Raw genomic sequence first — 25,357 nt, 5'->3', positions numbered from 1 at the left:
AAGTAATCTGGTATTCTTTCTGCTTGGGAAAAATTAATCTCTATTTATCTGGTATGTCATTATTGCTAACATTTTGTGTGTGCTAAGTTTTGCTCTTTATGATTAGTTGAACTATAGTTTTCCTTAAGTGTTTTTAGGAAAATTGAACTCTTTGCCTTTCTTTTGACAGCAACCTTTGGTACAAGTAGCTGCATGGTGTATAGGCGAATATGGTGATCTTCTTGTATCTGGACAATGTGAAGAGGAAGAACCTATTCAGGTACTCCTTGTCACTCTTGGTTAAAGAGGAGAGAAAATAATATTTTTGGTTATAGGAGTATAGTGTTTAATAGAAAGTGGAGGTTGGTTCCTTGAAAACTTTAAAAAGAAATAATACTAGAATTATGTTGAGAAATTCATCATTTTTGGAGATGGAACTTACTGAGTCATTGTGAGATTTTAAAACCTTTTAGTGAGGTGGGGGATGTAATTCCATAGTTGAGAATGTATATCCCTGGGTTCAGACCCAGCACCAAAAACACCAAAGAAAGCAATACTACTTTAGGCCCCACTCCTTTCCCTGACACACTAAATTATGGTTTTTCATATCTTCTGGCTGGTAAGCAAGAAGAAATGAGGTAAGTTTGCATTTCCATTTGCTAATTAAAAGGCTGACTTCTGAGAAAGCTGTGGCAGCAACCCTTGAACTCTTTATAAATCTTTTACTTTTCTTCCTCTACACCTGCCACTGAAAACTGTAATATGCCTCTCAGTCCCCAGTGATCATGTTCCCATTTTTCATTCTTTTTACCTCCCACTTACCTGCTTCTCATTGATATAGCAGCTTTGGGCAGTTGCCCTGGCACAAAGCACAGGTTGTGTTAGAGGCTTGAGAGTCAGATTTAGATAGTCATTGTTCCATTTTTTGCATGATTTTTTTTTTTTCCTTCCTCAGGTAACAGAGGATGAAGTATTGGATATTTTAGAAAGTGTACTAATCTCTAATATGTCCACCTCTGTGACACGAGGTTATGCCCTCACTGCCATCATGAAGCTTTCAACTCGATTCACTTGTACTGTAAAGTGAGTACTGAGGAAAAGTAGAATCAATAGGGTTGTTTTGTAATTTTGAAAAACGTTTTACCGTGGCAAATTTCAAGCATAAACAAAAGTAGGATAGTAAAATGAGTTTGCATTTACTTACTATACCATACTTAGAGTGTTGAATTCATAGTTAATCTTTTGCTTTCTCTCACTACCCCACCCTACAATGATTATTTTGATGCACAATTTTTTTTTTTTTTTTTTTTTTTTTTGGCTTTTTGATGCAGGCTCCTGCTATGTAGCCCAGGCAGGCCTTGATCTTGATCCTCCTGCCTTAGCCTCCTGTTTGTTTGTTTGTTTGTTTTGGTATTGGGGATCGAACTCGGGACCTTGCGCTTGCGAGGCAGGCGCCAGAACCACTGAGCTAAATCCCCGACCCTTAGCCTCCTGAGTGCTGGGATTACAGGCTTGTGCTACTAGGCAAATTTGTTTTTACAATCAGATTTCTGACATCTTTTTTTTTTTTCTTTTTTTAAGTGAAAGAAGTTATTTCCCTTATATGAGGGGGTTGATTTATTATTACAGGTTTAGATGTCTGAATAGGAATAAAGTCATGAGTGTTTTGGTAATTAAATCTGTAAATTCTGTTCTTTGCTGTTTTGAATAAGTCAGTTCTTGAGTATTTTTTAGCTAAGCATATTTAAGGCAAATATAGTTCTGTACATTTTCTACTTCACTTTTTAATGTAGGGGCTTTGAACGTGTAAGAAATGGCATTTTAAATTTGCTTTTGATTGTGAATTAGAAGAATTTGAGGTTAGCATTCTGATGCTAAAGGTTATTTTAAAATTTAATATTAGAAAGGAGAATGAGCCCAGTATGATGGCACATGCCTGTAATCTCAGCACTTGGAAGGCTAAGGCAGGAAGATTGCTGTGAGTTTAAGGCCAGTATAGGCTACAAAGTGAGTTCAAGGCCAGCATGGACTGTATAGTGAGACCTTGTCTCAAAAAAAAGAAACAAAAAAAAGCAAAAAACAAAATTAAAAAAATAAATAGAATGAACCACACATGGTTCTCTTGTGGCAAAGTAATAATTGGCATTTTTGTTTAGAGAGTTTTATAGTGTTGGATATTTAATACACACATCTAACATAATTAGAATGTATACTAGTGACTGTTGTATGAAAATAAAAGGTGTATTGTTTTTGAAAAATTATGCAAATTAAGAAATGAGTACTTCCTGAATTTTAGCCAGAAAAGTAATTAAATATTCTCCCCGATTGTTCAAAGGTTATCTTTTGAGTATTTGATTTCATTTGATTTTCTTTATCCCATAGCCGAATTAAAAAAGTGGTTTCCATCTATGGAAGCAGCATTGATGTGGAGCTCCAGCAGAGGGCAGTAGAATATAATGCACTTTTTAAGAAATATGACCATATGAGGTGAGCAAAAGAAATAAAGCATTAGGTACAGCATCGTGAGATCCTGAATAAAGTGTCAAATAAGACTCCTTTTGCTTAATTAATTGGAACGCTCAATCCTATTTAATTCTCATTAACTCATTAATAGTCATTCTCATTGACTATCTGTTTTGCTTTGTATTCTGCCTAGCATCTGAAGAAACAAATTAACACTGTTCTTTCACTCTACTCCCCAAATCCCCCATCCTTTCAGTATGTAAAATTTCCAAGATTTTCCAACTTACTTGGTTAACAAGTAAGAATTCTCATTTTTTCAAGAGAAATCATCTTATTCAAATCTGATTACTATTAATATTTTGGTGTTTGCCAGTGTTTTTCTTCTCTTGTACAGAATCTTTCTTCTTAGACACTGTTAATATTTATTAATTTACTTTTCTTTGATCCTGATCTCTCTACTACTGAAATACATGTTTTGGGATTTAGGTGGACAGTTTGTTTAATCAAAGTTCTTGCTTGCCCTTAATCCAGTCAGGAATTTAGGTCATGTACTCTTTTTTTTTTTTTGGTACCGGGGATTGAACTCGGGTCCTTGCGCTTGCGCAGCAGGCGACGAAACCACTGAGCTAAATCCCCGGCCCAAGGTCATGTACTCTTGTAATCCACCTTCTATTGTAGTGTATGTGTGGTGATGGTGTGGGGGGTGAGTGGAGGAAGATGGCTTTCCACGTTAGGCTTCAAAGTAGTAAACAGTAGTTGTTTTGTTTTGTTTTTTTGGTACTGGGATTGAACTTGGGACCATGCGCTTGCGCAGCAGGCGCTGGAACCACTGAGCTAAATCCCCGGTCCAACAGTGATTGTTTTGGATAGGGTATGTAAGTTCAATGCCTAGAATTTAACCACTTCAGATTCTTGTAGGTCGGCCCTACTTGAGAGAATGCCTGTCATGGAAAAAGTGACCACAAATGGCCCTACTGAGATTGTGCAGACAAATGGAGAGACAGAACCAGCTCCATTAGAGACAAAACCACCACCTTCTGGGCCACAGCCCACCAGCCAGGTAGCCTTTCACTTCCTTCTCTGGAGCTCCTGATGATCTTATAGTCCCTTATAGCTTATTTCTTAGCTGATTCCCTTTGATGTTTTTGGATTGGGTAATGATTCCTTTCCTTATTTTTTAAGCACCGAAAAAGCTTTATATTAGGTATAGTGTAGACAAATAACTAGTGAATTGATGTGTTACTTCTTTTTTTAGGCGAATGACTTATTGGATTTGTTGGGAGGAAATGACATAACACCTGTTATTCCAACTGCACCTACAAGCAAACCAGCATCTGCTGGTGGAGAACTTCTTGATTTGCTGGGAGACATCAGCCTTACAGGTGAGGCTATACTGGAACTATTTATTGCTTGAATAGGGACTGAGGCCTTAGAGAAAACTACACTGACTACAGTATAGACTTTCAGCACATAAATCAATTGAAGGTGGAAGAGACTAAGAAACAATCCTCACATCTGGGATATAAACTGCCATGGTAATTAATCCTCTAAAGATAACTCATAAAGATTGCTTAAAGGCTAACTTTTAATTTCAGAAGAATAAATTATTCATAGTATTTAAAAGATAAATGGATAGCCTCAATAACAATATAACCCAAGTTATCTCTATCTTTATTTGGGGTCTTTAGGTTTCTTTCTGTTCATAGTTAGTTTTTGATAACTATGACCGTTTGTGGTAAGATATTAACCCTAATACCTACCTTTCTTCCTCCCTTTTACCCTTCCTATATTTAAAGCAACCAAAGTAGAAAATCATCTGTATATAATTCAAACATTTTTTTCATTTAAGAATGTTTTTATCTTTGTTCATATGTGGTAGACATTTGTATTTAATGTGTTCAGCAGTATTATGAACTTCTAAATCTAAGAATATGTGTAACTTTCATCCTAAATTGCAGTATAAAGTTATTAAAATGTCTTTAAAAATACAGTGAGTGTCATCTGCTATCCGTTGAAGGAAAAAGGAAATAGAAAAAAAATTGAAGGAAAAAAAATAGAACCAGAAATTACAGTATATGACCTGAAGTAGAAAACAGCCATACAATAAGGATATTGAATGCTTAGCTAAGCTTTCAGTCACAGGCTAAATGATTTTTTTCTTAATGCAGCGAGTTCCCAGAACTTATTATTTATACAGTCTTAATAAAATTTCAAACTGCTACTTGAGTACTTTTTAAGTCTTTTACGTGTAGTCAGTTTCAAATCCTCAGATGTTAAAGGTATACAGGATAACTGGAAAAGTACGTTAATATATAGTCTTCATAATTATAATTCTAAATGGCTGATACTTTATCAAGAAGTTTGCACTTCTACTGGGCATGGTGGCATATGCCTGTAATTCTAGCACTCAGGACACTGAGGCAGGAGGTTTGCTGTGAGTTTGAGGCTATCCTGAGCTATAGCAAGACCTTCCCTCAGTCCCCCACACCACAAAAAACCTAAACAATCAGTTTGCCCTATTACTTACTCAATTTCTTGGGCATTTTGTTTGTAGATTTTTCTTACCTAGTTGCTTCAATAAATATCCTTGTATCATTTTGCCCTTATTTTTTAATTACTTAGTCTAAGTTACTTAGTTTTTTCTGAATCTGGTCAAAATGTAGATGATTAATACCTCATGGACTATTTGTGAAGATTGCATGACACATAGTAGCCACTTGGTAAATATTACTTAGCCTTTATTTAATTTATATGGCCACCAGTTTCACTGTACACTTGTTATGAGTATATATTACTACTTTTTATGCACCTTAATGGGTGAAATATTGGAACTATTATTTTGTTGATTTGTTTTCAGTCATGGGGTATGTGTCCACATATTTGCATTAGAGATGAATTTCCTTTCTGAACTTTAAAAAAATATCTTTAAGTCATTTATTAGGGAGTTTTAGTATTTTGTTTTTGTTCTTTCTTGTTTTATGGGTAAATATTGCTAGTTGTAGTAGTGCACACCTCTGTAGTCCCTGCTACTTGGGAGGCTGAGGCAGGAAAAGTGTAAATTGTAGACCAGCCTGGGCAACTTAACAAGACTTTGCCTCAAAATAAAAATTGTTTAAAAGGGCTGAGGGTGTAGCTCAGTGGTAAAGGGCTTTACCATCCAGGGCTTCTTCCATGCTAAAAACATATGCTAATCTATTTTCGAGCTGAGTGTGGTGGTACATGCCTAAAAACCCAGAGCTCTAGGAGGCATGTGTGAAGTCCTGGCTTCAGTCCCCTCTGTTGCCAAAACAAACAAAAAATAAATAAAATATTAAAAAGCCTAGACTTTCCTTCCCATATTCACAGTGTGTGAGCACAAGGACCCGAGTTCAATCTCCAGTACCAAAAAAAAAACAACAGTGTGTGCATGTGTGTTTTTTCCACTCTAGTATACTATACAGCCTCAGCCTTAACATTTTAAAACACATTTTCCCATTTTATTTGCATTTTTAAAGTTAAAAACTTTGAATTCTAGATTCTTTAATCCATCTTTACAGCTATATATTAGTGTATTATAATTTAAACCAGTGGATATATGAAAATAAATAGATTGATTTATGATGCTGTGATTGAATTTAGAGCCCTTGCACTGAGGTACATCCCCCGCCCTTTTTTATTTTTAAGTACTTAGAGACAGGGCCTTGTTAAGTCACCAAGTTGACTAGAACTCAAATTTGCCATCCTTCTGTCTCAGTCTCCCAGAGTTCTGGGATTAGGTATGCACCACTGCTCGCAGTTTGAAAATAGAGTGGCATGTGTTTTTAGAAGGTTGGAGCAGTGAGTTTGTTATTCCTCACACTGCTTAACTATACTTTTATAGGAGAAAAAAAGGAAAATCTGAAGGAGTTTGGGATTCATATGTTGCACATATATATTGGCTAGTCTCTGATTTTCTCTGAGGACACATTTCTGATTTTTTTCCCCATTACTGGGGACTGAACCCAGGGTCTTCTCACTCAGCTACATTCCTACCACTTTTTCATCTTTTTATTTTGAGACAGTGTCCCACTAAGTTGCTAAATTGCCCAGGCTTAGACTCCCAATTTGTAATCTTCTGCCTCAGCCTCCCAGAGTCCTGGGATTATAGGCATGCACCACCATGCCCACCTCTGAAATTCTTTGAAAATGGGAATTTGTAGGAAAATTACTAGGTTAGATTTATGAAAACAAGGAAAACTATATGAGTATTTCTTTGTATACATTATGTCCCAACTTAAAAATATTCGAGTTGTGAACTTTCATAGATACAAATGGACCTTGCACTTGGGTTTTAACACTTTACATTGTTTTTTCGTGGCAAAAGTATATAAAACTCACTTTGTCAGACTTACAAACAAATCTGACTTACGAATGTTCTCCTGGAATGGAACTTGTTCATAAGTCAGGAACTTACTGTACTTCATTGTTATTCTTTGGTGTTCTCATCTGTTTTTACTTCTTATGCTTTGCTTAATCATCTGTATATTTCTATTCTCTTTGGTAATTTTTAGTATATTGGTCTTGTTCCCCTATCTTTAGTGTCTTTTTTTTTTTAAATAAAAATATCCTGGCCTTTCTTTACTATGTTAATTCTTTTCTTGGGAGCATTGCTGGAATTGAACCCAGATCCTTACATGTGTTAAGTATATTCTCTGCCACTCATTGACACCCCAAATTCCTATTTATTTTTTTTGGTACCGGGGATCGAACTCGGGACATAGCAATTGCAAGGCAGGCAGCAGAACCACTGAGCTAAATCCCCGGCCATCCAAATCCTTTTTTAAATGTAAAATTTTAGTTAACTTCATAAGTAATTTCAAATATAAATTTATATTTTAAATATAAAATACATTCTTTACTTGGCTGAGTTTTCTTAGCCCTTCTCTTAAAATTTTGCTTTCTCCCAATTCACGGTTGTATTTATCCTATGGATTGCCTTCTTGTTTGATCCTGAACTTGTTCTTATTTGAGAGGGATCAAATAAAATGATAATGTGATGCTCTCCCCCATTTTATATTACCTCTCCCAAGGTTTTGTATTAAATTTTTATTATGCAGTATTTAATGTCTAAAATATTCAATAAATGTCTTAATATACCTAGCATGTAAAATGAAATATTGTTAAGAGGGCTACTTTTTCCTGGGTTTTTTTTTCTCTTCCTCATCCCATTTCCTCTTTTCAAAAATCTTATCTTTTTTTTGTTTTGTTTTTTGTTTTTTGAGACAGGGTCACTATGTAGTTCGGGCTGTTCTTGAACTCACTATGTAGCTCAGGCTGGCCTCGAACTTGAAGTGATCCTCGTGCCTCAGCCTCCCAAGTGCTGGGATTACAGGGATGTGCCACTACGCCTGGCTAAAAATCTTTTTCTTTTTGTAGAGTGCTTTGGCATTGAGTTGCAGCCCCAAGCTCCCATTTCTTTTTGACTCCAGAGCTAACTGCTGGTTTTCCTAAAGCTATGTTTAACATTGGCATAAAACATTCTTGGACCTTCTTGCTACAATCTATAGTACTTTTTGTCAATTTTTACTTTAGAAATAATATCTAAACTGTTCGTGGTGAATGCTTGACTGTAATCCTAGCACTCTGGGAGGCTGAAACAGTATTGTAAATTCCAGCTCAGCCTGGGCAATTTTGTGACTTAGTGAGATCTTCTTTCAAAATAACAAAAAAATATAAAAATGGGTGAGGATGAAGCTCAGTGAGAAGGCCCTGGGTTTAGGCATCATGCAAACAAACAAACAAAAAAAGAGTATCCAACTGAATGTTTTCTTACTTTATTGGTAAACATTATATTTGTGAGAATAATCCATGGTATTCACATTTTTTATTGTTGGTTATGTTCAGTATTTTATCATGTCAGTATACCACCATTATTTACCCATTATCCTGATGGTGAACATTTTGGTTCTTGTCAATTCACTGTTAAAAATGATCTTGCTATGAGCTGGGCATGGTGGCTTATGTCTGAAATAGGGAGGCAAAGCCCTAAGGATCACTGCAAATTCGAGCCCAGCCTGGGCTACATAGTGAGTTCAAGACTAGCCTGATCTGTATAGTGAGACCCTGTCTAAAAAATAAATAGATGGGCCGAGGATTTAGCTCAGTGGTTTCACTGCCTGCTGTGCAAGCGCAAGGACCCGAGATTGATCCCCGGTACCCCTCCCATAAATAAATAAATAGATAGATAGATAAAATAAATCTTGCTGTGAGCCCATTTTGTACAAGTATGCGTACATATGTAAAAATTAATCAGAATCATTCCCAAGAGCTGGGCTGGGTAGTGCCTGTAATCTTAGTTGCTCAGGAGGCTGAGCTGTCAGAGGCTGTAGCTGTAGGCTCAGTGTCTTAGCTGGAAAAGATCTAATCCATAGAAGCCAAGAGTGCTGCTGAACATTGTCTGATGCACAGTTCAGCCCCTACAAAAAAAAGTTTTCTGACCTAAAATGTAATTATTGTCAAGAAAACGTAGTTTAAGGGTACTGTATACTGATATTCACCTCTCCTATTACAAAATTGTCTAGTTTGGTTGTGGCAGTTTACATTTCTATAGCAGAGTTTAAAAGTCCCCCTTCTTCTATATTTTTACCATTATCTTGTATTTTCAGACATTGAAGTTTTTACTATTTTGATAGATATGAAGTAACATCTCACTATGGTTTTATATTTCATTTCCATCATTGCTGTGGTAATATTAAGTACCCTTTTCCTAAGAGTCTCTTTTCATGTACATCCCCTTTCTGTGAATTTGCATTTTCACATCTTACCATTTTTTAATTGGTTATCTTTTCATCAGAGATCTATAGAAGAAAAGTATAGTTCTGAATGGCTGTGCATTTGTTATTCTATAGCAGACGTTTTCTCCTGCTTGTGATCTCTCATTTTCCTTTTTTTATTTGTTTGTTTGTTTTTCCTTATGGTATTTTTTAATGAGCAGGAGTTAAAGTATTTGAACTTTTTTTTTTTCTGTTACTGGGGATCGAACTCCAGTCCTTGGGCTTGTGAGGCAGGCAGCAGAACCACTGAGCTAAATCCCTGGCCCTAAAGTATTGGAACTTTTAATTCCTCCTTTTTGGTATGTGTTATTTGCTTATTGTTTAAAGAATCCTTTCCTTAACCTGAGAACATAATAATCTTTTGTTTTCTTAGCTTTGTCATGCTGGCTAAGGTTGAGTTTCCATTGGACTCTTTCCTTTAGGTGCTCCAACTGCTGCTCCTACCCCTGCCTCAGTCCCTCAGATATCTCAGCCCCCCTTCTTGTTGGATGGGCTTTCATCACAGCCTCTCTTCAATGACATCACTGCAGGTACAGTTATTGTTACCATCGTCACTTGGAGCACTGAGTAATGAGAGATAAGTATTGAGGAAAGGCAGTAATAATTCTTTAAGCATTAGGCTGACTGCAATAAGACTGATCTTTCTGTACTTTCCCAGGCATCCCCTCCATCACAGCATACAGTAAGAATGGCTTGAAGATAGAATTCACCTTTGAACGGTCAAACACCAACCCCAGTGTAACAGTGATAACGATACAGGCCTCTAACAGCACAGAGCTAGACATGACGGACTTTGTATTCCAGGCTGCAGTACCAAAGGTACTACCTACAATATCTTCTTTGCCTTTTTCCTTTGATTAAAGATTAGCTGATTTTTTTTCCCATGCATTTGGTGAGGGATATATATTAATGTCTGGAGATTAAATTTGCAAATTTAACTCAAGCTAACAATAGTGAAACTATTATGAGTTATCAAAGCATGTAATTTTTAGTGAATAATTTTTACTTGGTTACAGATATTCTCATGGTTGGTATTATGGAATAAATAAAGAAAGGAAATTTAATAGCAGAATTCTAGAGGGTGGTCAGGTCAAGGGAAGATAAGTTCAATAATACTGCAGTGAGGACATATAAAAAAAATCTAATATAGAATTAAGGGCTGGGGATTTAGCTCAGTGGCATTGCACCTGCCTGACAAGCGCAGGGTCCTGAATTTGATCCCCAGTACCGGGGGAAAAAATAATCTAATATAGAATTAAAGTTAATTAAGATTTAGGACTTTAGTTAGGCATGGTGGCAAATGCCTGTAATCGTAGCACTCTGAAAGGCTAAAGCAGAAGGATGGAAAATTAGAATTCAGCCTGGGCAATTTACTGAGACTGTATCAAAGTAAAAATATTGTATAAAAAATGGGCCAAAGACATAGCTCACTATGAAGGCTCAGATTGAATCCCCAGTACCATTTTTCAAAAAAGGACTTTGCCTACTGGCATAATCTTCTATTCACTAGATTAGAATTCAAATTTTCATCTCTTTAAGTGATAAAATATTCTTCCTTCATTAACATGCTGTTTACTATCGATATAATGACAGTTTTTGTGAATTGAAGTTTTGTTTATATCAAATCTAAATTTAAGGGGTATTTATATCTTATTGGAATAATGACCTCTCGAATAAAGAAAAGTTTCAAATGAGGTGTGAGCCAACTTCTTGTATGAAAGACCATAGAATAATTTTATTTCAGGCTGTATCTTCTCTTGCTATACTTAGTTCTGCTGATATAGTGCAGAAACAGCTGTAGACAGTATATAAATGAATGGGTATGGCTCTGTTCCTGTAAAACTATTTGCAGAAACAGATGTTCGGCCATGCTTTGCCAACCCCTGCTTTAGACTAAGCTAACCTAATCTTTGCAGTAACATGAAATATTGACATTCAGACAGCATGTTTTTAGAGATTGAAGATATTTATAGGTTATACTGATTTTTTCAAACTTTACTAAGAATTTTTAGGAATCAGAATATGAAGATGTTTTAAAAGCAGTAGTGTGAGGGCCGGGGATTTAGCTCAGTGGTTCCAGCACCTGCCTTGCAAGCATAAGGTCCCAAGTTCCATCCCCGGTTCCAAAAAAAAAAAAAAAAAGCAGTAGTGTGAAATGATTTAAGAACCACTAATGAGTTCTAGAGCAGTTCCGTTTAAATTTTAATACTGATTGTATGACTTGAAGCAAGCCATTTAATCTCTGTGTCTCAGATTCTTAATTTGCAAAGGAAACAGTAATAATAGCTACTTCATAGGGTTGCTTTGAGGAATAAATGAGTTTTTGTGCTGGATACTATTAGACACATTTTTCATATGTTCAGTCCTCAGTAAATGTTAGCTGCTGCATTTTAGGGTTTTACACTTGTTATTTCACCTTTGCTATTAAAGCATGGCCTTGGATCCTAGCATGGTATCACATGCCTGTCATCCCAGCACTCAGGAAACTGAGACAGACAGGTCAGGCATTAAAAACCACCATTCACTACATAGTGAGCTTAAGGTCAGCCAGTGAGACACTCTTACAAACAAACCAAAAACAAAAAAACCATGGCCTTATTCTTGGTGTAATGTATGTGTAATGCATTATGATGATATATCTTGAACTTCAAAATGTCACATTTTATAGATTCTATTATGTATTATTTTCATTTTTTAATATCTTGAAAATTGGAGTGCATTTTAAAATTAATGATCTTGTAGTTCATTGGGTATTGTTTTCTTTCTCAGTAGTACATAAAATGATGTGAATTATAATTGATAGTATAATTTAATGAGATATAGTAGTAATGACTAGCATTTTATCTTACATAATTCATCTTGACAAAGGAATTACGAATTAGACCCAATATAATTAATCTGCTCTGAAATTGAATCTTTATTCTCCTAACTTTTGGTTTTAGAGAAGACTTCTCTGTTTTCCTCAGGAAAGATTTTCAAAATCCTAATATATAGAATAGCTGCTTGGTTCGATATAGCTTACCTCAGTTGGTCATAGCATGTTCATCACTCATTCCTATAAACAAACAAAACCCATCAGTACTCTACAAATTATGGTGTTTGGTTCATCTAGATCTTTTGATACACAGGCTAGTTCTCATGTATTTTTTCTGTTAGGGCCTTGTGTCCTTAATGGAGTGATCCTGATGTTCCACTTACACATTAACAAGCTGGCTCTTTCAAGCCGTTCCTTCCCCTCTCATGTAGGAGGAAGTCTTGACCCATTCCAGATTATGGAGGCTTTAAAAAACAAAGGTTCAAGTCTCTGGGGCCTAGTCATCCAGTTATACAAAAGCACAAAGGCCTATAGTCATGTTGGTTTGTTATTTTTGGAAAGCTTTTCTCTTGGTTTGTTTTGTTTTGTTTTGTTTTCCACCACAGGTACTCATTTTTTACTTGCATAGTTGATCAGTTACTATTAAGGTGCTAGGATAGGAATTGGTCACCTTTTGATAGATAGTAGCTAAAATTCCTTCTACCAGAAAGGGCAGGATGGTTCATCACTAGTTTTCATAATCAAAGATGTAACAGTATATTTTTACAAATACAGTGAATGACACCCCCCATACTGTGAATTGCAGGTACGTGGAAAACAAATAATGGGCAGAAATTAGGATCAGTCTGTTACTTGACCCATTAATTGGGCATCTAAATTTTTATTTGTTGATGTCTCTGACATAACACTATGTATTACTTTTTCTGAAGAGTGGCCTTTGTTTTCCCCTTAGACATTCCAGCTGCAGCTTCTGTCTCCTAGCAGCAGCATTGTCCCAGCATTTAATACAGGGACCATCACACAAGTCATTAAAGTTCTGAACCCACAGAAGGTAAGTAGCACATTTGAAGCCAATGTGTGAGCTTATTTCTAAAATAAACTTTTGCTTTATTTCTCTGAGGTTTTTGACTGAGAGAGAAAGTATCAATAAAAATTCCTCTTCTAACTTCTTTGTTCTTTTGTAGAGAATAAATAGAGCTCAGAGACATCAAATGGATATAGGTACATCTCACTAAAATGTAACCCCCCCACCCCCAAATCTGAGGGCCTGGGGATATAGCTCAGTGGTAGAGCACTTGCCTAGCATGCCTAAGGATTTACCTAGGTTTGCTCCCCAGCAGTGCACATGTGTGTACACACTCTTATTCATTTGTTCATAACCACCCCTTTGAGAATTAAAGGTATAGCTTTGAGGAAAGGGTGAAACTTAAGACATTTATGTCTATACAAAACTTGAAATCTGAGGTAAGGGCATTTGTTGAACCAAATACCCACATTTACTGCTATAATTACTAAGTATGAAAAGCAAAATTTTAAATGAAACAGTCAGATGATAAAAATAGCTTTATAAATTGTAGTTAAGAAATATTTTTACTATACCTTTTCAAGGAATTAAATTGGTTTTATTTAATAGTAATTAATTGGTTTTCAGATAAGTTTTGGAAGTGTTTCAGAGAATTTCTTCACCTTGAAAATCTAGTAAAAAAAAAAAGAAAATCTAAAAAAAAAAAAAAGAAAAAAGAAAATCTCTGTAATTTCTCATTAAGGCCAGTATAATTTCCTCTTTGTAACAATTTGCCCTGTGTTGTTCACTATATTTTGAGTACTGTATTTGCCATTAGCACAAGCACAATTTTTTTTCACTATCTGATATATAGAGTAGAAAGTTTCTTAGAGCATTAATATTTGAAATCTGCCACATTTACCAAAAGTACTTAGTAAATGTGTTTTCTTCAAACTGTAGCTGTTACCTGTGGATTAACTTTTTTCTTTTATGCTTTGGGAATGAATCAAATTTATGTTGACACCATAGATTTTGTAATAAAAGCAACAGTGTATCTGAATGTAGTGCATGAGTATGTATTTATCTTCTTTTTCTGGAGACTGGGACATAAGAGTTGAATCTTTTCTAAAAGCACCCAGCAAATGTTACTGTGAGAGCCTGGTATGGTGGCCCATTCCTGTAGTCCCAGCTACTTAGGAGGCTGAGGCAGGAGGATCACAATCTCCAGGCCAACCTGGGCAAATCGTCAGACCTTGTGTAAAAATAAAAAGGGACTTGGAATGTAGCTCAGCACTAGAGGGCCTGCCTAGCATGCATGAGACCCTGGATTTAATCCTCGGTATATGGAGGATGGGTTAGGGGTAGTGGTAGTGGTATTTGTGGAGCCAAGCAGGGCAATGTGTATCTTGTAGTTCCAGTCACTTGGGAAGCTGAGACAGGAGGATTACTTGAGCCCAGAAGTTCAGGGCAGCATAGTGAAACTTTATCTCAAACAAGACAAAAGAAAACAAAACCTACTTGTGGAGTGGACAGATTGTGATTTTATTTCAAAGTATTTCTTAATTTGTGATTCTCTTTTTATAGCAACAGCTGCGAATGAGGATCAAGCTCACATATAATCACAAGGGCTCAGCAATGCAAGATCTAGCAGAGGTGAACAACTTTCCCCCTCAGTCCTGGCAATGAGGGTCCGGCACCATTCTCATTCTTACCCCACTCAATCAAAGGAACTCTGAGAAGGAGGTTGTGATTGCTGGCAAGTTCCCCCCACCTGTACCATGGGCATGAGGAGCTGAAGAGAACTATTGAGGAGGATTTTCCTGAAGTTATCGCTGTCCTTGAAGCATTGTTAAAGACTACTGTCCTCTCCTCCACTGTTGAGGCTGGCTGCTTCTGGAGGCTATTTTGCACTCTTCCTTCTCTTCTCTCTTTTCCGCACTTCTCTACTTGTCCCACATTTGCAGCCAGAATCAACATTCCCCTGGCCCTGAGGCCAAAAGCAGCTGGTCTGGAGGAGAGGACTGGAATTCACGGCGAGAAAACACTCACTTCATCTCTGCAGCAGAGTGGCCCCTTCTTTCTACTGTTGTTTTTCTGTGGACAAGCATGGTGGGGTACTTGTTCCTCATGAGCTGGGTTACCATCTAAAGGCGCTTTTTGCATCTGGCATTGAGAATAGAAATGTAACAATGGACATTAGGGAGCCCTGCCTTTTTCTACTGGTTCCCCCAATATTTGAAAGAGGCTTTAGGCTCCTGGTAGCCTTTTCCCTGCATTGCTGTATACACACAGACACACACATGTATGTATGTATGTTTGTTATCAAGAACTGGTCAGATCTTGAGAGGTTATTTGTAAAAACACTGGACAGATACGTTAAAAAGAGCTTTTGTTGAGATTTGGCATGAAGGATATGGTGCTCTATTTGTAATAGAAACTTCCAGGGCTCTTCCAGCTCCCTTTTCTCTCCATTCTTTAGCTGTAGTCATGAATACGTTCCATGATTTTCAAAATTGATTCACCTTAAAGTGCAGAGTGGATACCTCCTAAAAGATGCATTAATAGTTATTAATGATCATACTCCCACCACCAATTTTAAAGCTTTTCCCAAGCCCGTCACTTGCCCATTTGAACTGTGGTAAATGGGTGGAAAGAGAAGTCCACCAGTTTTAAAGAATAGACTCCTTAACTCCTTAAGAGCAAGACTCATCCTGGAGCATGTGGGAGTCATCTTGTCCATTGCTCCAAACCTCTCTTTTTTCCAGAGCCTGGCTTGGACCTTGGCATTCCGTTTGAATTCCTTCTTTTAACTGGAACATTTGTGTTGTATCTGTAACACTGGCACTGAAATAAAGACCACACGGTTAAAGAAATCTTTCCTATATTGTACTTAATGGTGTTGGAATGAAGCCTTGTAGCTTCCTTGTCCTCTATGTCAGAGGAAGTCTTATGTTCACCATAGGGTAGGATTATCCTTTCTGAGTCTAAGAAATCGATCTCTTGAAAGAGAACAATCTCATGAATATCTGTATTAAAGACTTGACCTTTTTTAACTAGTGGGAGTGCCGAGTGCTTTTTAGAAAGGATCCTTGTGTTACCAAACCTTAAAATTGAGTTCCTGGAATGAGGTGAAGCTGACTCTGTGGTACAAGTTGGATGTACTATGTATGTTCAAGTATACATGCACTATGTCTTATGTATAGCAGAAGAAAAAAAAATGGGGCCCACCTTGCTTTTAAAATGTTTGCAATTGTTACTGTATTACAGGGTGTAATGACGACTTTGGCTTCAGTGTTAAACCCGGATACAGATACCCTTTCCCCCCTTCATTTCACCACGCCTTTACTTAAAATCTTCAGTGTCTTGTCAAACCTAGCTCTGTATCAGATGCTAGACTATGCCTAACATTTGACAAACTGGAGTTGAACTAAAGGCTCTAAAAGGGAAACTTTCTGGTCTTAATTGTGTATAAGATTATAAAATTTAACATTCTGATAAAACTTACTCCACTGGCTAAATGGTTGGCTGAGTCAAGAACAGGATATTATCTCCTGTTTACAGTAAGTGTGGACTAGCACACACTTCCGACAACTGCTGTGCCTGTGCAATGGAAAATAGCCTTTAAAGGTTTCTTCATGAACTGATTGCATTGGATGGATATTTAATGCTGTGAAACACGATAGGATTAACACAATGGTGGATTTTTTGAATAGAATTTGTCTTAACATTCCTCTTTGTGTAGAGGCTTTATTTTCTCCCTTACATTTTTTGCTAACCAGCTCAGGTTTTTTTGGTGGACATGAGTTGAATCTGAAGAAATCTGCTCAAGACCGTGTTATAAGACAGTGCTAGCTAATGGAGCTGGAAAGAGTGTACTCTGCTGACAGAGCATCTGCTTGGATGATCAGAGTTTTGAGTTAGAGTTGGTGATCATCCATGGCATTGTCTAGAAGGAATAAAATATCATGGCCTTAACACAAAAGGTGCTGTGATAGAATATGAATTGATTTCAGAGACTGAACCTGAGCACCATACTGAAGGAGTAGCAGCCAAATAACTGCCTAGGATACTGATGGTTATGAAGACTGTTTCAAATGACTGGATCTTTGAAAGCTTCAGCGTGCCTTAGTTTCTAGGATCAGCAGTAGTTCTCCTCTCACTTGGCCTTGCAGCTAAAAGGAGAAATCTCTTAATTTCTGTGAACACTTACACATTTCAGTAATTCTTTTCCCCAAGTATAACCATTCAAGGGGGAGCAAATTTGGATGGATTTTACAACTCCAGAGCCATTGTGATGAAAGGGTTATTTCTGTGGTTATTTAATAACTGTAGTAGTAAGCAGTGAATCCTCACACACTTCGACAATTTCACATGCACTTGTACCTCATCATTTCCCTTTTCGAGAGTAGTTTGTAGCCCGTCCTCCACACCAACCCCAATAATCTTAAAAGAATTAATCTGAGTAATCTCAACTGTAGGAAGGGTGCTCTCCCTGAGAAGTTTCTCCCACAAAGCTTCGGTGCTGTTCCTTTAAGGTGGTTTAGATAGTCATGAACGCTTTACGCTGGGTGTAGTGATCATCTGTTAAGTTTAAGGTCTTTCTCATTTAAAGAAACATTCCTCAGTGTAATATTTGAGAGGAATCTTTCCTCTTGCTAGGTTAAAATTACGGTTTGTACTCTTTGTCCCACTCATTTATGAAAATAGACTTTTAAAACTGTCCAGCACCAATGGTTTGAATATTTCCATTTACTATATGACATGCTTTCCATTTTTATGTCCTAGAAGAGGTTGGAAGTTAGGGAATACTACTTTTGAGGTTCAACTTCATTATCTTCTGCACTGGAATGTATTTGGGCCACGAGAACTAGAAGAAAGAACGAGTATGAATGTGTTTTTTTTCTAGTGAATGTATTTTAACCACAGTGTCCTAAACAGAATTAGAGAGCAAAAAGTGCATATTCATGAACTTTGTGGTTGGGGAGCAGTTGTATATGTTGGTGTATTCATGAGTTTGGCAGTGGGGAGGATCACTGAAGAGAGATTGCTCAGAGAGTTTTGAAGTTTAAAACATTTTTGACCACCTTTGGCTTGGGAGGATGGAGCTCCTTCTAGAACTGGAAGTGAAATAAACTTTTCAAGCAATAGCAATGAGTGGGTCCCACCAACAGTTCCAGGACTTGGAACACTTAAACAGAAGGAAATGCAGAAGCAGCTTTCTCAGTTGCTTCATGAACTTCCACAAGGCTGATTCTGGCTTCAAGATGGAGCATTGGAGTTTTGTTTTTTTTAAGAACCTGCATTTGCGCTTTGTGTGTTTTGTTTTTGTTTTTATTTGGGGACCTCATTGGAAAGAGCTTCTGAACTCTTTCCTTTGTGAACTTTGTCCCACTGTGTTCCTGTAAAGTCCTTTTTCTTTCATAATGTAAGTTACATTTTCATTAAGTCCCATCACATCTTCTTTACTGTAAAAATATTAAAAGGCTGTTTCCAAATGGGACAGCTAAATGAAGTTCTAATTATTGCAGACATATTTTTGAGATGTAAAAAAATTTAAAATTCAGTAAGTCTTAGAGGTGAGTGAGGAATAAAATGGATGTAAACATTTACATGGGATGCATTAGAAATCTGTGTGTATTGTCTTTTGGTTGAAACAAATTATGAACAGTGACTAATAATAAAAAGTCAATACTCAATGATTTAAAATTTGCTTTCTTGCTTCTTTTAAGTGAATTTGAAGCCTTGAATGAATTTGTATTTCAGAGCATCGAGCTAAACTTAACCTGTTAGTGTTCCTTATATACAGAAATTTCACCAAGAGAAGAATCTGAAAAATTAAACAACTTGTAGGAGTTCTAGACAGTGAAAAAGTTTTAAGAGCAATTGAACATTTTAACTGTATTATGATTATTTCCATGCTTATTCACATAGGTGAATCCTCAAGGCAAAACATATCAGGGTGAAATGTATATTAACAGTGGTGATGGGGTTTTAATTATAAGCTTTTTGTAAATTGTTACAGGAAAAAGAAAGCTTAGCAAAAATGAATAATATTTTATGGCTTATTTTACATGAACTTTTTTTGATATGAATTCTTGAGGTGGAAGGCTTTAGGTTTTCTGTTACTCTGATGATCCCTGACAGTCCCTTAATTGAGAAAGGGGAGGATGTGGCAGTCACTTGATTGAAAAAGGGAAGTGTGTAGGCCTTGGCACAGTTATCTAGTTTATGCAGAAGTGCTCTTTGGCACTGTTTGATAAGCAGTATTTCTATAATCTTGCCTTCTATGTGACTTAGATAATTCATCTTTGTTTCTAATATTTACTTGACACATTACATATAATTAGATGAAAATGTAAAAGCTAAAATGAAAACTAGTAAATAGATACCAGACATTTTTCAACACTACAGTTGATAGTACTTAGATTTGAGCTTGATTCCAGTAGGATTAAATTAAGTTTAATCACTTTTAAGGGTTTTTGCATGCAATGATAATTTTCAGCTGCCCTCGTATTTGAGGAAAAGGTTCAAAAGACTTAGTGGTAAAGTGTTTGCCCTTCAGCACCACAAGAAAATGAAAAAGTTCCAGGAAAAATATTCTTTCAGATTTTGAAGCCAGTAAATACTGTGTGTTTGTATGGAACCAAGGTAAAGAATATCTAAATGTGCTTAACTTATGACAGACTAATAATGGATTTATGCCTAAAGATGACTTTGTGATCATTCAAAGTGGGAACTAGACATAAAATAAGTCTCATGTATGGTTCCTCTACCAAAATCTTATAGAAATGAGCTTTCCTTCTTTAGACTTTCTTCCTATTTTGTAATGAAGATTGGAAAAAGCTCCTGCATAAAGAATGTAAACTGTATGCGCAGCTGCTATAGGAAGAACATAAGAATTCTAATGACTTTTGTGTCTCTTGGCATGATCCAGTGATTTTTGTAATGAACCTGTAGTGAGGGCAGATGGAATTTTGCACACACACACAAAAATGAAAGGAATTTATTTTTAGGGTTAGTCTCAGCTGTTTACTGTGTCCAGAATTTATAGTTACATAACCCTTGGCATACATAATGGACATTGCCTTGAACTGGGGGAGAGCATAAATATGTGACCTTTGTAACAAAGTATGCAGTGTATGATTTGAAAATAATCAACTGGTTGTCACTACTGAATTGGATCGTAAATTATGGGGACCTTTAAAGGTAGCTGTATGTTTATGTAAAACAAAGGGAGCTGTATCATAATCCCTTGAAACATTTGGGCTACTGTCTTTTTTACCTCTTAAAAGAGATAGTACCGTTGCCAATATGAAGTAGTAAACACATAAATTTTAGTGTATGCTTTTATTCCAAATTGATGCTCTAGCCTATTATCCCATTAAGAAGATAACCATCTACCATGTTCCCTAGCATGAAGTCAAACTTTAGTCTTGGGAAAAGATCTTTTCTTGTGATCAATTAGTAAAGAGTTACTAAAGAGAACTGGAAATGGTAGTAGTGTGTAATACCTCAAGCAACAGGCATTTAGGTTTTTGTTTTGTTTGTTTTTGAGACGGTCTTGCTTTAATAGTGCAGGCTGTCCCTGAACTCACTATAGCCTAAGTTGGCCTTGAACTCACTGTTATCCTCCTGTCTCAGTTTACCAAGTGCTGGGATTACAGGCGAGGGCCACCATGCGTGGCTGCAACAGGCATTTAGAAACACTCTGAACTACAATTTTTTTTTTCTTATTGTCTGTCTGCCTTTGCTTAAGTCCACTTCTACCTCTATGTGGTGCCTGTCCCACAAATACCAAAATTCTTACTGGAAGAAATTAACCAGTAAGCTCTAAAATGGAAATCCAAGTACATTTCGTAGCTTTCTTGAAAATAAGTTCAAGATTGAAGGAAAACCCAGGATAATAACAATACAAGAGCCTTTTTCACCTTATACCAGACTCACAGAGACATTTTTAATCATTACAGTGAGACCAAGAAATGAAGTTTACTGGAGATTGGAATTTTGATATATGGAAAGTAACTAATATGAAGGGAGAAAATAGTGACTTTTTGCAGAAAAAATAATTTGGGGTCAGAACATTCAAGAGCAAAATGTCTTGGCATGTGAAATACTTCCGAATGGATGAATATCTCAGAAGGACACAGACTGCCTTGTTAGATCTCAAAGGTCTCCTGTTTTAAGCCTATAATTAGTATTAATATTCTAGACATAGTTTGGACTAGGGACGCTGAAGCAGTGGATAATAGGTGATGACATCTTTGATTATTCAAAGATCGGGAAGTTACTGTGTTTTGTTTTTAATTCCTTACAAGTTGCTTGGAGATGAAACGCCTGTGTAAAACAAGAAGCCCTGAAAATCAGAAGTCTAGAAAGCTCTTAGGAAAATGTAGGAGGAATTAAGAATACATCTTGGGAAATTGAGTGAATCTTAAATTTGGAATTTAAGAATTATAATGAATGAATGGCTATTGAATTCCTATTTGCTGGGGCTGGGGATTTAGCTCAGTGGTTCCGGCGCCTGCCTCACAAGTACAGCGGACCGGAGTTCAATCCCCGATACCCACAAAAACAAAAAAAAGAAAACAGAGGGAGGAATTCCTATTTGCTATGGACATATTAATCTCTTCCAGTTTAAGAACCAAAGGCTCTAAAAAAGGATAGAACAGTTGTGGGATCAGGCTGTATGTTTCCAAATTTGGCCAGCCGACCACAAAGCTACCACCACTGTAGGAACTAAAAGAAAATAAGTTAACTTTTAAAAGATTTTTCTGAATTAGACTTGCAAATACAAAAATGACTCAGGCCATATTACTGCTTGAGACCGAGAACAGAATTCTGGTAATTTTGCTACATGAGAAGAAAGGGGAATTGATATATGGGTGGGAGGTGCGGCGACATTTTGTACTCGAGGGAAGGTCGAATTTGCTGAAGAGGGTCGTGAGCATCTCCAAAAGGAACAGGAAAGGACCTTGCTTGCTAAGATTAGTAGTCTTAATAGTTTGCTCCACAGCTTTGCCAGTATGGGTAAAAGGCCAGTTTGGGAGTAGAAAGAGAGAAAACGTCTTGCAGAGGGAAATTCCGAGAGCCACACTGGGCGGAGGGCAGCAGGGGTCGCAGTTGACAGGTCCAGGCCTCACCTGTCCCCCTTCTTCCTGCTGCTGCTTCGAGGCCAAGCACAGCAGCAAATAACCCTCCCTGCGCCCCAGTCCTCCAAACCAAGGGTGGGCAGCGGAGGCCCACCCTGCGGTGGCTCCAGGCTCCACAGCCCGGGTCGGCCGCCGGCCAGCAGAGACGCAGCTCGGCCCCGCCGCGGCAGCTACGCAGGTCTGGTGGAGCTGCGGAGGGCGGGGCCCAGGGCCCGGGGCAGGGCTGTGGAGGGCGGGGCCGCCGGCAGCTCAGGCGCGCCACCGAGGCTCGCGCGCCTTCGCGCCGGCCGGGTGTCCCCGAGCTGCTTGGGCCGCCGATGGGGGAGGTGGAGCCGGGGCCCGCGGGCCCGCTGGAGCCCCCGGAGCCGCCCGAAGTGCCGCCGACTCGCCGGCCGGGAGGGATCCGGGTCCTGAAGGTGAGGCGGCGGGCGAGCGGCGGGCGGGCTGAGGAGAAAGCGAGGGAGGGCCGAGGCCGCCCCCGCCCCGCGCGGTGTCCCCGGCGGCGGCGACCCTCGCCCCTTGTCAGTCGGTCGGCGCCGCAGCTCGGCCGCATCACACCGGGTCTGGGGCCCCGCAGCCCCCGCCGAGGCCTCCGCACCGCGCCCCCGCCAAGGCCTCGGCCGCCTCCGTTCCCTCCGCTGCTCATCCTTGGCGGCGCGCCACCCGCCTGGCAGGCCCACGCCTTCGGGCCGCCGGCCGCTGCAGTCCACAGGCTCCTCCGCCACCGCAGGAGCCCCTCAGCCTCCCCCGGCCGCGCTCCGGGCTCGAGGGCGGGCGCCGGGGCTCTGGCTCGCGGCGGCGGCTCCGCAAGTACGCAGGGCTCTCCCCGGACACCTGAAGACATCGCCCCAGCGGGAGGATGGCGGCGGTGATTGGCCGGGCGCCGCGATGCACGCGGGCTGCGCCGGGCGGAGCGGGCACTCTCTGCCCTCGGGGATTACGAGCCAAGTTGCGGCCCGGCGCCCGCCTCCGAGGCGCCCGCCTCCGAGGGCGGCAGGGGGAGGCGGCCCGGCCCGCCCGGAGAGAGAATCCCCGAGGAGCCGCTTCCCTGGACTAGTGGGGCGTGTTAGGAAGGGAGGAGGGGCTGGGCCCAGCCGGGGCATTCCTGCCCGCGCGAGCCGGGCTGACGATCCCGGGAGACGGTAATGGTAATGGGGGAGCCGTTATGCAACAGGCAGCTAGCAGGGCTTTTTGGCAAGAATTGGAGGAGTAGGAGGATAAGAAAACAGATGCAGGCAAAGGGGTAGCCTCGGAGGTGATGACTAGAAGTTTCAGTGAATGCAGAACGAATGGACAAGGTAGGGAGGGGACTGTCAAGAGGGTTGAAAGGAACGGATCCCGCGAGGCTGGGTGCAGTGCTCTCCTAGGCTTTGAAGTAGTTGCAGAGAAATTTTTCTGTAGGTCCAGTATGTAAACTAGGTGTTGTGGAGATGGAATGGAATTCCTCTGGAGTTCTAAAAGAGGAATCGGCAGGATTTAAAACGACAAGGGAAGTGCGAGGGAAAAGCAAATCGAGAAGATTTGACGTGTTTCAAAAATAGTTTGTAAAACAATGAAAATGCATGATGTTAGAAAATACATGAATAGTTGTTAGCTGAGATTGTTGAGCAATATTTTATTAAGATTATTGGTGGACATCGCAAAGATGGAAACAAAAGATACATAGATTTGACAGACCTACTGAATCTATGGAGTATCATAAACCAGGAGTCTGTAAAATGTAAAACATTTTTTTGTGCTGTTAACTTCTCAGTCTTAACTTTTTGTTTATCTCAGACTTTTTCATAAACCTTATATCTGTTGAAATTTGTTTAACAGCTACTTGGGATATAATTGCCCAAATTTTAAAAAATAAAATGATAGTTATAAATATCTAAATTGTGAATAAACTTAATTTTTGAAAAGTTCAACTGCCTTGGCTTATCAGAAAATGGCAGCCGGGCATGGTGGCACATGCCTGTGAACCCAGTGTTTTGGAGGTTGAGGCAGGAAGATCGCACCAGTTCGAGGCCAGCTTGGACTACACAGTGAGTTCAATCCCAGCCTGAACTGCATATCGAGACACCGTCTCAGAACAAACAAACAAAAAGTTGGCAGGCAGGTCTGAGGTATGTGTTGCCTTCTGGCCTGAAGGGTAAAGAAATAGTTTTGTTTTTTTTGGTGGTGGTGGGGAAGTGAATGGTGGGAGAGAAGTGATTAAGAAATGAGGGCTTCTGTCACCTGCCTCGAAAGCACAAGGGCCTGAGTTCGATCCCTGGTACCAAACAAAGAAATGAGGGCTTGGGCTGGGGATTTAGCCCACTGGTTTCGCAGCCTGCTGCGCATGCGCAAGGACCTGAGTTCGATCCCCGGTACCAAAAAAAAATAAAAAAAAAAATGAGGGCTTTTATTGAAGACAGACTTGCAGAGATTCTCAGAGGTTCGAATCTGGGGACTGTTAGATTCCAGTGATTGATCTTAGCCTAGTGGGAAGTGAACCCAGAGCTTTTGCATGGCTCCCAAGTGTCCTAACACTGAGCTACATCCCCAGCCCTATTTTTAGTATTGGAACAGGGTTTTACTAAATTGTCCAAGTTGGCCTCAAGCTTGTGATCCCCCTGCCTCAGCCTCCTGAGTAGCTAGGGTTTCAGGCCTGTACCAACTGAACCTTTGTTTTAGATTTTTTTGGGGGGGGGGGTATACCGGGGATTGAACTCGGCCCCTTGAGCTTGTGCAGCAGGCGGCGAAACCACTGAGCTAAATCCCCGGCCCTGTTTTAGAATTTTGAATGCAAAACATCTACAGAAAGGCATTTCACATCCTAATAGAACTCACTAAGTATGAAGAGACATTTTTCCAGACCTAGTTTTCACTATGTGTGTTTAGAGGTAATGTAGGTTGATGTTTGACAGTTTACCACCTGTGAACTGCTCATAGCCTTCATGTTTCTGTTTTTAGAGTCAAAAGTGTAAAACTGAAGGAGTGGATGTTCAATTCTAAATTTCTAAAAAGTTTTACTTTCTAGAAAGACACCCCCCACCCCCCACCCCGTACTGAGGATGGAATCCAGGGTCTTTGCACTGAGCTACGTCCCCAGCCCTTGTAATTTTTTTTTTTTAACTTTGAGACATGATCTCACTAAATTGTTTAATTCCTCAGTCTAGGGTTGAATTTGCAG

At 39.1% G+C, this 25,357-nt stretch overlaps 2 protein-coding genes across 9 annotated transcripts in view; both read left to right on the top strand.

Moving 5' to 3' along the window:
• Positions 1-18,757, top strand: part of Ap1g1 (adaptor related protein complex 1 subunit gamma 1) — an 83,046-nt gene extending 64,289 nt beyond the window's left edge. For all 5 annotated transcript variants that reach the window (XM_087211215.1, XM_087211331.1, XM_004842907.4 and 2 more), the window contains 9 exons: positions 170-259; positions 935-1,062; positions 2,362-2,466; positions 3,361-3,502; positions 3,698-3,824; positions 9,656-9,763; positions 9,892-10,052; positions 13,001-13,099; positions 14,636-18,757. In XM_087211215.1, coding sequence (XP_087067341.1) covers positions 170-259; positions 935-1,062; positions 2,362-2,466; positions 3,361-3,502; positions 3,698-3,824; positions 9,656-9,763; positions 9,892-10,052; positions 13,001-13,099; positions 14,636-14,737 — 1,062 coding nt within the window. In that variant the 3' untranslated portion in view covers positions 14,738-18,757. The remainder of the gene's footprint in view (positions 1-169; positions 260-934; positions 1,063-2,361; positions 2,467-3,360; positions 3,503-3,697; positions 3,825-9,655; positions 9,764-9,891; positions 10,053-13,000; positions 13,100-14,635) is intronic.
• A 3,668-nt stretch (positions 18,758-22,425) lies between these two features.
• Positions 22,426-25,357, top strand: part of Phlpp2 (PH domain and leucine rich repeat protein phosphatase 2) — a 77,109-nt gene continuing 74,177 nt past the window's right edge. The window contains exon 1 of one of the 4 annotated variants that reach the window (XM_004842901.3): positions 22,426-22,616. In XM_004842901.3, coding sequence (XP_004842958.2) covers positions 22,518-22,616 — 99 coding nt within the window. In that variant the 5' untranslated portion in view covers positions 22,426-22,517. Of the gene's footprint in view, positions 22,617-23,238; positions 23,499-25,357 lie in introns of those variants that run through there. The other 3 variants (XM_021256735.2, XM_087210641.1, XM_021256737.2) reach the window with 3 other exon arrangements.

This window comes from Heterocephalus glaber, unplaced genomic scaffold, assembly GCF_053883595.1.
Source record: "Heterocephalus glaber isolate CG9 unplaced genomic scaffold, H.glaber_assembly_v1.0 deba00000071, whole genome shotgun sequence".
Taxonomy (NCBI): domain Eukaryota; kingdom Metazoa; phylum Chordata; class Mammalia; order Rodentia; family Bathyergidae; genus Heterocephalus; species Heterocephalus glaber.
This window is presented reverse-complemented; position numbering and strand designations above follow the sequence as displayed.